Source organism: Cupressus sempervirens, chromosome 3 (assembly GCF_028749045.1).
Source record: "Cupressus sempervirens isolate cs-2001-9-10 chromosome 3, ASM2874904v1, whole genome shotgun sequence".
In the NCBI taxonomy this organism is placed as follows: domain Eukaryota; kingdom Viridiplantae; phylum Streptophyta; class Pinopsida; order Cupressales; family Cupressaceae; genus Cupressus; species Cupressus sempervirens.
In genome coordinates this window covers 614,154,141-614,166,175 of record NC_143120.1, presented here as the reverse complement: position 1 = coordinate 614,166,175, position 12,035 = coordinate 614,154,141, and the positions used below count along the sequence as shown (strand labels likewise).

General features: G+C 34.7%; 1 protein-coding gene across 1 annotated transcript in view; it reads left to right on the top strand.

Annotated features, from left to right (window-relative positions):
- The first annotated feature begins 2,144 nt into the window (after nucleotides 1-2,144).
- The window catches only part of LOC149568170 (5'-3' exoribonuclease 4-like), an 86,427-nt gene continuing 76,536 nt past the window's right edge, over nucleotides 2,145-12,035 (top strand). Inside the window, exons 1-9 of the mRNA XM_089821176.1 lie at nucleotides 2,145-2,681; nucleotides 7,927-8,029; nucleotides 8,324-8,400; nucleotides 8,525-8,716; nucleotides 8,936-9,055; nucleotides 9,195-9,257; nucleotides 9,368-9,520; nucleotides 9,844-10,008; nucleotides 10,322-10,399. Coding sequence (XP_089677302.1) covers nucleotides 2,496-2,681; nucleotides 7,927-8,029; nucleotides 8,324-8,400; nucleotides 8,525-8,716; nucleotides 8,936-9,055; nucleotides 9,195-9,257; nucleotides 9,368-9,520; nucleotides 9,844-10,008; nucleotides 10,322-10,399 — 1,137 coding nt within the window. The 5' untranslated portion in view covers nucleotides 2,145-2,495. The remainder of the gene's footprint in view (nucleotides 2,682-7,926; nucleotides 8,030-8,323; nucleotides 8,401-8,524; nucleotides 8,717-8,935; nucleotides 9,056-9,194; nucleotides 9,258-9,367; nucleotides 9,521-9,843; nucleotides 10,009-10,321; nucleotides 10,400-12,035) is intronic.

The window sequence follows — 12,035 nt, the reverse complement described above, 5'->3', positions numbered from 1 at the left end:
ATAAAATATTTATTAATTCAACTAATAATAATATTTAGCATTTATTTAAAAATGAACTCTAAATATATTATTATTAAATTAAATAAATATTATCACATTCTAAAATTATACTTAAAACTTTATCTCCTAATTCAATTCTTTTTATTTAATTAATTAAATATAATTAATTATTAAAATATCATAAAAAATTTCTATTAAATTAAATCATTAATTAATCTTTTTAATTAGAATTAATTAATAGGAACATATCAAGGACTCATAAGGTAACATACGAAAACCCATCATAGAAAAACACATACTAAATCAAACAAAAGGGTTATAATCATGAAATTACATCATTTGATGCATTCAGAGGGTACTTAACTCAGATACTTGTCATAATTATCAATTAGGATAATTGGCTAAAAGGTTTAGGATTTGGACTTAAGAGTTTATCTCCCCTCTCTTACCATTGAGATAATGCGATAGAGTACGCTCATCCTAGCAATTCAGGGAAGTCGATACCCGGTACCTGCAACCTGCATAAAATCCACGCATGTACAAACACAATATTCTAAGCTAAACAGACAATGGCAGGAAGTGGTGCATCGTGTAGATCCTGACTAGCAGGTGACTACGACTCCCTTCCTTAACCACATCAGAAACACCATACATAAAGAAAACAAACATGCACACCATACACATGCAGTATGGGGTAAGTATCCATAAGAAAGCGCATGTGATAATAAACTATCTAACTAATCATCATCGATAACTGAAAACATTGAATAATCATCATACATGCATGAAATATAGAGTACCAAGTAATCTCATCATATAATAAACTGAGTGTAAGACAACATCTGATAATCTCAAGATAATGCTACTAATTATCAAACACAAAACTTGGCCTAAAAGAGTTTGGCAATGATATTAGGAATGTAACTAGAAAAATGTAGACTAGGGGCAGGCACTACATTAACCTTAAACCCTAATACCATATTTGGGTATTTAATTGATGTGTAAAGAAAATTCCCAACACTCATGTTAAACATTTTAGAACAAATATTTACTTGCTACGATAAACTATCTCTGTTTATTTTGTGCATTCATAGTCTGCTCTGCTTGTTTGGAAATTTTAAGCATATAGTAACTTATTTGGCTTGTACAAATCTTTACAATGCTCAAGGGGATCCATCTATTCTCACTTTGCATTGGGGTCAATTTAATCACCTTTGTTCAAAATCATCCAAATTCTAAATAAATTCTTCAAACAATTTGCAGAGAAAACACAATTGAAAGCAAGCAAATTAGTTTACTATATTTGTTGACTTCTTTTAAAAGAAGCAAGATTTGGGAGTAAGTTGAAACAATCTTCAAGTATCACCTGATTCCTCTACTCGTGTTGTTAATAACTTCCAATTCGTCAATAATAAGACTGTGGAATCTATGGATTCCCACTCCATCTCATTCAGAGGACAAATAACATCAAAATAAAACAACATTTGGTAGAAACTCCATTCCACACTCTCGCAATTATGCTCCTTAGAAGTTTGTATTTAAATTGGCCTTTATCATTTTTATGTATTCGTGCATCAACACCACTTCTCCCTACCAAATAACTTAAGAAAACACAGATACATAAGATGACTAGCATTCATGCAAAATGTTAAAGCATATTGAGTCACGTGAATTATTTGAAGGTTTCCAGCTGTCAAGATCTTTGACCAGGTGGCTCGTAAACATTTTTTTATAATTTTGTAGAGTTAAAAATAGAAAAGATTACCAACAAAAACAACCATATCCAATCATAAAACAATAATAAGTTCATAAAAATACATTTTAATAGAATTATTTCTCCAAACCATAGGTTAAATGATTTCAAAACGATTTTCAAAACACAAATTAATTGTAAAGAAGCAAGTGAAAAAAGTGAAAACTATAGTCTCCGCAGGACTAACAAGGAATTTTTTCCATATTCATATTGAGAAAATAATTTTTCATATTTATATTGAAAAAATAATAACTAAATATTTATGTTACTAAATGATACACATCATTCAAATAAATTATTAATTTACTATCCGTTGCCTTGGCATGGACTCATAATTCTATGTTGGAGAGTCATTATATAGTTGGGTTTAACGCAATGCTTTTCCTTTTCCATTGTAAGTAAACAAATAAAATATTCAAGGGGATTACAAAGTGAATAGCACTGTAATCCCCAGCTTGGGTCAATGGTTGACAGTTCAAATATATATATATATATATTTTCTCTTATTTTAATATTTTCCCCCTAAAACAACCCACAATAATTTTTCAGCAGTGAAACATTGTGATCTAGCAGTTGTCGCACCGGCAATGGCCTTGGTTTTTTCATGTTTGTATTTCATTCGCACCTCAAGAGTCAGCGAGGGCTGCTAGTCTGAAGATCAATAACGCTGCAGAGACAGTGGATATAGAGCAGAGAGAGAGGTGTTTACACAGTGAATTAAGGCGGTTGGATCTAGAACAAGATGGGCGTTCCGGCATTTTTCCGATGGTTATCTGACAAATATCCACTTGTAATCATGGACGTGGTGGAGGATAATTTTGATGATAGTAATGATGCTTCTAAACCCAACCCCAATGGCTTTGAGTTTGACAATCTTTATTTGGACATGAATGGAATCATACATCCCTGCTTTCATCCAGAGAACTCTGTAAGTATCTTCATATTAATTCTTCAGATTTTATTTCCCCTTGTCCAGCACCGAATGATTTTTTTCTCTAAAATCCGTCTTCATTGGATTTGTTTATATTGGTACTGAAAGTAAAACGATTTTTTTTACCTTTTTAAGAATTCTTAATTCAATTTGTACGTTCATGATTACCTAGCAATCTTTAAAATCTATGTTTCTGTTTGCTATGCTCGTAATGTTTTGGGCACTTATTCATTCTCAGCGGTTTGTTGACTCAGCGAATGCGTATTCACTTAAGGGTGAATTGTCATTCATGGTAGATAGCCACGAGTGGGATGTACTGTCTTAGCTATTTTGGTTTGTTCTTCTTTATATTAAATGGGGGATACATCCCTATCCATTGGTTGCTTGTTTCCATATCCATGTTATTTTGAGAGAGAAATATTTGTCCTAAAATTTTGGCTACCCTAGGCATCTGTTTTTCCTTTTCTAGAGTTCCTCCATCTCCTCATAGGAGAACTTACTCAAACACGGGTTATGTTCTGGGTGGACTGTATTTCATTTCTCGTTGTTTCCTTTGCAGTTCTTCGAGGACATGTGCCGAGAGCTTCTCTTTCTTATTCTAATCTATCTGTTTTTTTCAAAATCCATGGCCAGTTATGCCCATTAATTTTGATATATTTTGAAACCTGTAATGTAATTCTAGCTTTTGTTCTATGGAAAAGCGAAATTGAAATACAAATATTTGTGATCAATTTGTATGAGGGCCTAGCTATCACAATGAACAAAAGTTTGACTGCGGGGAGGAAATTACTTTGCATTTTATGGTCATTCTTAGGGAGTGCATCAGGGTTGTGTTATCCTTTTAAGCTGTTTCTGCATCGGGAGTTGACATTTTAATATATTGAAATGAAAAGTTTACAAAATATGCTCATAAGATTGGGGTTCCCAAAAATGGGATATGGGCAGTCTTAAGCGGTTTAGTCTTTCATCACAACAATTATACACAATCATTTGGGTTTACAAGATCAAACAAAACTTTTAAGTCTGCATGCCATCTGTGAAGGGATCAAATTGTTTGGGAAAAAAGGCTATGAACTAAAAGCAGCAACAAAATATTTCTGAATTTTCTATTTTTGAGATTTTCCTCAATAGTGGACCATTTTTGTCCTCCAGTTATTACTTTAGACTGTTGTCCATGAGCAGTTGCTTCTTGTGCGACTTTTCATTTATGTACAGTCGTAATAATCACAAGGCAAGGGATTGAAGAAGCATACTGACAACTCTAAGTGATGGTAGTACGTGGGTTTCAAGTAAGGCTGGAGCAATAAACAATATTAAAATATAAGCCAGAATAAGAGAGGCAAAATAACAGAACACAGTAGTGTATTTTTTAACACGGTTCACTCAATGTGGGCTACATCCACCATAGAAGCAGCCACCCACTTCTTTTCTATTATTGGCAAAGAGCAAATTAGAATACGATGTCTTTCATATTGCACAGCCAATTGTTTGTAGGCCTTTTGGGCAGTTAGTATTATGGTAAATAAACGAATGTGTTATTAAACAAATATCATGAATGATCTATATATACAAGATACAAGAGAATGTTTCTATAATGAACAAGAGAGAGGAAATATAAACATTCTTGTAGAGTGAAAAAGAAAGTTTCCATAATGAACAGAAGGAGTTTATGGAAACACTACAAAAAGAGTGACCATTAGAAAAAGACAGAAGAGAGAGAAAATAGAAACTATCTAATATCGTAATACCCTCCCCTAATGGTCAATCTATCTTCAAAAAATAGTAATTTGCATGTCCTCAAAAAGCGTAAAAGGCAACCTCGGGTTGATCAGAGAGGTCTCCTGTGGCTGAGACCCTCCCTGCTTCTGTTGGTCAAAAGCAACGTGAGTCCTGCACTCTTGAATCACATGACCAAATTTGTGGCAATAGTTGCATCGGATTTGCTTCTTCTTGGACCTATTCTAAGATTGAGCAGATGATTGAGATGGCCCTTTATCCTTGTTAAAGGATTGGGATGAAAATGCTTGTTTAGAGGAGGACGAAGGAGCACTACTACCAAATCGTTGTTTCCAACGATCCTGTTGTAGAAGTTTGGTGCATAGATTTGAGAACTTCAAGTCAACATTAGTTGTAGTAATGTTGAGTGTCTCAATAAAGTGCTCATAAGACGGTGGTAGGCTTTTCAGAGTAATGACCACCTTGTCCTCTTCCTCCATAGTACGACCAATGACCTCAATTTGATCTCTGATGTCCTTAATCTTTAGAAGATGTTCTTGTAAGGATATGTGCTCATCCAAAATAATAGAGAATAGCTGATTCTTCCGAAAGAAGGCTTTGCTTTTATCTAATGTCTCGTGGAGATCCTTTAGTGTTGTCCAGATCTCTGTAGTTGTCTTGCCAGATGACACTTGAGGCAGCTGATCATGGGTAACTGAAAGCTTAATAAGCATAACCGCTTCACGATTATGCTCATCAAACTTCTCTTGAGTAGCATCCACTGTGGTAGGACGAGTCTCGGTACCTAGAACAAGCGCCTCAAGGTGATGGTACTCGAAGATTGTCATCATTCTCTGCTTCCAGGTGTTGTAGTTCTTTCGATTGAAACGCTGACTGCCTTCCAACATGAGACTGGTGAGAGATGCCATTGCACGTTTTTTGATGAAAAAGCATGAAAAACCTAAGATGACACAAACTTCGAGACAGATTGACAGAAGACCTAGAAAATTTGAAGAGACACCCGGATAAGAGCTCAAAAAACCCACAAAGAATATGAAATTAGATTTTGAATCCGCTGGCTCAAAAATTGAGGCACGAAAAACAATGCACCCAGAAAAAAGTGTGACTAACCTAGTTGAGATCTGCAAAAACTCACCAGGAATATGCAAAAAAATTGTTAAGCCAATACAGGAATTGAGGGTTTTCAAATAAACTGTAGTCGGATTAAAAAATTTGAAAAAATTTACAGAGTTCTTGAACAGAGGGCAGATTTGAAAAAAAAGCAGATTTTAAACCATGCAGCACAAAAAGAAAATTGCAAAAAAAAATTGGATGCCAAATCCCTAGTTGGGTTTGGAGGAAAAAAAGGATGCAAGTTTTGAACACACTCGGACAAATATTTTGAAAATTTTGAACAAATAATTTCAAAAAAAGATTAATTTTTTTCCGAAGAGGCGAGAAATTTGCTTTGATACCATATTAGAGCATATTATAGTAAAATAATGAATGTGTTATTAAACAAAGATCACGAATGATCTATAAATACAAGGTACAAGAGAATGTTTCCATAACAAACAAGAGAGAGGAAATAGAAACATTCTTGTTGAGTGAAAAAAAAAGTTTCCATAAGGAACAGAAGGAGTTTATGGAAACATTACAAAAAGAGTGACCATTAGAAAAAGACGGGAGAGAGAGAAAATAGAAACTATCTAATATCGTAATACTTACAAATGTTGTTTTACATGCCAAAATAATAGGTTACACTTGATGGTGCAGTCCCATGGAAGGGGGCTTCCTAAAAAGTTATTGTAGGTCCTGTTGAGATATCTAGGATTATTTTGAAGTGGGAGATCTCATGAATTTTTTAGTGGATTTCATGCTTAAATGTTTAAGCTCCATAATTTGTGAAAGCTGGTGGTCTCATGATTTTTTTAAATTGTCATATTCAATTCACATGATAGAATAAATAAATTAAAAAATAAAATTAATAAGATTGAATTTTTTTCAATGATTGACAAGTGGCAGGAAAAAGCCTAAGCTGGTGAGGCAATTTCTAACCCCCGCCTTTTTCACCGACTCAAAATTTACTGTCCTAAAAAGTAGTGACTGCTACTTATGAGGAAGAGATTTTAATCCTGTAGCATTCTTTTTTTGACTTCATGGGACCTCCCACTTGATAAATATAGATTCCGAAGCTCCCCTCATGGCACTGCACCTTAATAGGGGCTTGATTCCACCTGCAATCCTCTGTTAATTGATTTGTTGGGACAGTGGCTGACCAAATCACCAGAATTTAAGCCCAACAGCACTAAGGTAGTAACATAGAGAAGTATGGTTAGTCATCAGTCTGGGAAGTTATATGCGAAAGTTATGCTTGGTAAAGCTTTTGGTGCATGTTGTGCCTTATATGCTTGTTTCAGTCACACTCATAATTGATTTAGTACAGTCCACACCCAACATTCTTCTATGCTATGAAAGCTCTGGATAAATCTAAATAATTGGCGTCCTATGTTTTAACTTAAAGCTCCTTGAAGTTGTAGGTCTCGTGACTTTAATTTGATCATTTAATTTAATATCTTAAGGTTCTGGTCACGTGAGCAGAGAGACTAGAAGTAGTATTCTTAAGGACTCTATTGGAGCAGCTTTGCTAAGGTTTCACTTTATTTTCTTGCTAATTCGGCCCATTGGGGCAACACACATGATTCTTGGATAGTCAAAGCTTTGGTTCATCCTGTCATTTAAATTGATAGAGCAACTATGATAATGTATAAAAAGTTAAAACTGCAATTGGCTGACAAGCATATTATGGTTTAGAAGAACAAGGGGGTTGATTGTGCTTCTGATCTGTTCTGAAAAACGAGGCAGGGTGGTTGTATAACTGCAATAATGTATGAATGCAAGAGGAAGCAAATGGTTAACCTCTGTAGATACTAATACTGCCGCATTTTAAATGCTAGGAAATTTCCTGGTGTTAACTTCTTTTGTGGAGCTTTCTTAAGTACACATTCTGTGGTAGATATTTGGTTAATGCTTGGCAATATATTATATCTTGTCGGTTGTTACTCACATTTCAATTTGGCAAGTTGAACTGAAATTTTGATTTAATCTAATCTGATGCTGAGCAGAATACTGTTTTTGAGTTGTTTCTTTCACACAGATGTAACTTGTGGATGCTTCTCTAAGTGGTCAATTAAAACATCAATACCCTCAGATCTTGGCTTATCACATTACTTTATCAAAAAGCATTTTGGCAACTTTGGCATCATCGACTGTCTAATTTTGTGATTATGAAGAGTAATGAATCTGTTGCTACATTTGTAGTTTTTTCTTTGATGTGTAATTGTTCAAATGCAAGTTTTGGGGTGCATCTTTTTATGGTGGAGTAAGGCCTCAATCAATCTTGAGTTCAGGGTATCTGCTTATTCTTTAAGGAAATGTTTTACAGTGGTGATAGTTGTTTCAATTTTGCAGATTTCTCCAACTCCTGAGATATAACATTTTTTTATTTCTTCTGTGTAAATGGCAGCCTGGACCATCCTCATATAATGAAGTCTTCAAGAGCATGTTTGATTACATAGATCGCCTCTTTTTTATAGTGAGGCCAAGGAAGCTTTTGTATATGGCAATTGGTGAGCTAATTGTTTGTTATTTGTGCATGGACTATTTGAGCAGAGAGAATCATTGTTTACATTTTAGTTTATTTTATAATTGGATGCTGAGTTTAAACAACTGATGTTTTGTTGCATAATGTTGTGCATCTTTAACATCAATTGATATGCTGATTTAAGCCTTTTCCTTCTATGACTTTATTCAGTTTCTTATTATAGTTATACAATGTTCCAAAATCTCTTCCTTCCCCGTGTCTCTCTTCATTTGAATTTTGAAATGTGATCAATATCAATTTACATCTTTGCGAACTACAGATGGTGTTGCACCGAGGGCTAAGATGAATCAACAACGTGCACGGCGTTTTAGGGCTGCACAAGATGCAGCCAAAGCAGTAAGTTTATCTGGGATTTGGAGAATTGGCTTAGTTTGTAGGATAGAAGCTCTTTTGAAGACAAACTCTAGCCGGCTTTTGATTACAAAGTCAGCGTCTCTAATTGATGTAGTGGGTGTGCCAGGCTGCAGAAGAAGAAAGTTTGCGAAAAGAGTTTGAGGCCGCAGGTAGAGTTCTGGCCTCAAAAAAGAAGTCAGAAGCCAATGACTCAAATGTGATTACCCCTGGAACAGAATTTATGGCAACTCTATCTATTGCTCTTCAGTACTACATACATCTAAGACTAAACCATGACTCTGGATGGAAGAACACAAAGGCACGATTTCTGTTCTTTTTTCAGTGACAGTCTTGTATAAGCACTGCTTATAGGATAAAATTTGTCTTTGATTGAAGTCAGCATCATTAATTTCTGGGTTTTTGTTTGGCCTCTAATACTGATACAGAGTTGTTGCTAGTTACACCTACATGATCTTTACTATTTCCAATCATACTGAATTTCTTTTTGTTTAATATTGTTTTGCATTTTAACCTGAAGGTTATACTGTCCGATGCAAATGTTCCTGGTGAAGGAGAACACAAAGTCATGGCTTATATTCGTCTTCAAAGAAATCTTCCTAATTTTAATCCAAATACAAGGCACTGTTTATATGGATTAGTAAGTGCCATGTCCTTGAAGTGAATTTGAAGTAACTCCAAAATGATTGCTCGATTTCTTATTTACATCGATGTATTTTGATTTGACTGCATAATTTTGGTTTGAGTTTGATTATTATGAACACTTGTTGAAACTATAGGATGCAGATTTAATCATGCTGGCGTTGGCAACCCATGAAATCCACTTTTCAATTTTAAGGGAGGTCAGGGTTTGTCATTTATTTGGAAATGCATTCACTGTAATGTCTGTCTTTGTATGGTCAAAATTAATATATGGATAACCTTGGATGATTGTATGACTTCGGTGATTTAGGTTGTCACTTTTCCTGGTCAGCAAGATAAATGCTTCCTTTGTGGTCAAATTGGGCATTTGGCACCTGAATGTGAGGGAATGCCAGATCTAAAACCAGGAGAATTGGCTGAAGATGGCACTGAGAAAAGTTCCATTTCTAAGAAGCCCTATCAGGTTTTGGAAAAGTTTGAAAAGTAGAATTTTTTTGTTATATTATTTACTTTAAGTGCTAGGTATATGCATACACAGGGTTTGACATGTCAGATCTTGTTTCTTTTTTATCTTAACTACTGAGTTGATATTTTTATGTATAGCTTTAGAATTTGTGTCGATATATGCATTATTTTAATAAATATGCTAGTTGTTCTAACTTCTTCACTGTATTGGTAGTTCAGCCAATATGATGATTGGCCTTAAAATTCTTTAATTTTTTTTGTTAGATGTTCTGATGTTCAGTGGAAACTGGTGTCTGATCTGATTCGTTTGTATTCAAGCAGTTCCTCAATATCTGGATCTTGCGAGAGTACTTAGAGTATGACCTAAAGGTTCCAAACCCTCCCTTTGAGGTAGAGTTTGAGCGGCTGGTAGATGATTTTGTTTTCATGTGTTTCTTTGTGGGAAATGATTTTCTCCCACACATGCCAACATTAGAAATTCGCGAGGTTTGTATTTCATGTATTCTGCATTCCTACTGAAATTTTTATTTGAAAATATTAAAGAAAGCACTGTAATTCTTCAACTCTACCCATTGATATAGAAGCATTATTTTGTTGTCATTGTATCCTTGTGACCGGAATGATCTTTTGTTGTTTTGTCTCATATACATTGTACGCATGATAGTTATCCACATCATCTAAAAAAGAGAATGACTGGTGTTCTTAAAACATTAGCATGGAATAATCAACACACTTAATTGTAAGCTGTGTCAATCAATTTTTTGTACTATTCTCAGACTAATTACAATTTTTCTTACAGGGTGCAATCAACTTGCTGATGCATATATACAAAAAAGAATTTTGTCAAATGGGTGGTTATTTGACAGATGCTGGTGAGGTAAAGACTCTGCCATCTAGCTTGTCTGCTTCTTGTTGTACCAAAGTACATCAAATAAGGGTCATGTGCAAATTTTTAGAATTTATGATGCTTCTGTTTGAGTTGTAAAAAAATAGGGTATACAATTTTTTTTTCCTTTGTGAAGATTCATTTAATAACTATCTGTAAAGATTGAAAGGAAGCAGTCTTATGTGTACCGTGTATAGTTTCATAAATGAACTTTTTCTTTTTCCCTGCTGTACAAAGGTGGAGTTCTACTTTAATAATATATTTACTTTTTAGTATACATTTTAGGATGGCATTGTTTTACCCTTGATATCTTTTGCCCATTATTTAAAATACTCTTTCATACACTGCCAGATATTCACTGCCTTCACTTCTTGCAAATGCATAATACATAAGCCATGCATTTGGAAGTTTAGTTTATGTCTTGTTACTTGTCCACATTTTAGAATTACAATTCTCTGTAAGTGAAGTGATGGTCTTTGACTTTATATATGTCACTATTAGTATTATTATGTTCTATAAAAGTATTGAAAATGGGAGTATAGTATCCATGATCAAGCACAATGCAGAATGAGAAAGACAGGAACTGAGAACTTGTTTTTTCCATTCACAAGCCATGGTTAAATGTATTCCCAAATAATTGATGATGTTGAAACTTATTTACGATCTTTAATCTACTCTTCTTATGTGATGTACATGACTTTTCTCTTAATAACCTCATGTACATTACAATTATGTTTCTTAATTTTTGTTTTCAATCCACTAGTGTACAGACTGTGCACACATACACACAATTATCCCAATATCCTCACTAGTTAATTATCCAAAAGAAATGCTGGCACTTGCACAGTTGTTATCACTGCCACTGCATAAGTTTTCAAATCCAGAGGCAGCCATAATCCATGCCCGAATCTGGTTTTAAAAAATCTGATAAGATCCAAATTTCTTATAAATAGAAAATATGCTGAAATATTACAGAACAGAATAAATCAGACAACCTAAGATACATGATTGGTGCCAAGATTCCCTAATATTTGTAACGGGCCCTTTTCCAATGCCCTAGTTGTCTCCCTAAATTTCAATTCCAACTAAAGCAAGGAATGGGATAGAGTTAGCAATATCATTTACCAATTGTGGAATAAGATGGATCCTGGTTGAGACCCTGCAATTATGTTAGGTAATCTTTGAAAAATAATCCATAAAACATATCTTTCTCATTAGGGTTTTGAATATATAACCAATGTCATTGATGGAGTTCCTTAGAAGAACATATAAGGCTAGGAGCTTTGAATGACACTTACCATTCAGCCTCCCGGTCCCTCTTGGGTCACCACTACTCGAATGGAACCTAGGTGCTACTTGCATGCATTATATGTATTCCACCATAATATGCAGGAGAAATTCCCTCGAGACCTTCCCTGATAACCCATCCACATCATGAAGTACCTTGGGGGATCGCACAAGGTGCATCGAGCTTGTTCATCAAGCCTAGGAGCACGGGATGACACTCACCATTCAGCCTCCCAGGCCCTCTTCTGTCACCACCACTTGAATAGACCTTATGCTACTTGCATTCCTTGCATGTACACTAATTCCCCTCCTTATTGGGCAATTTATTTGATGTAGTTCT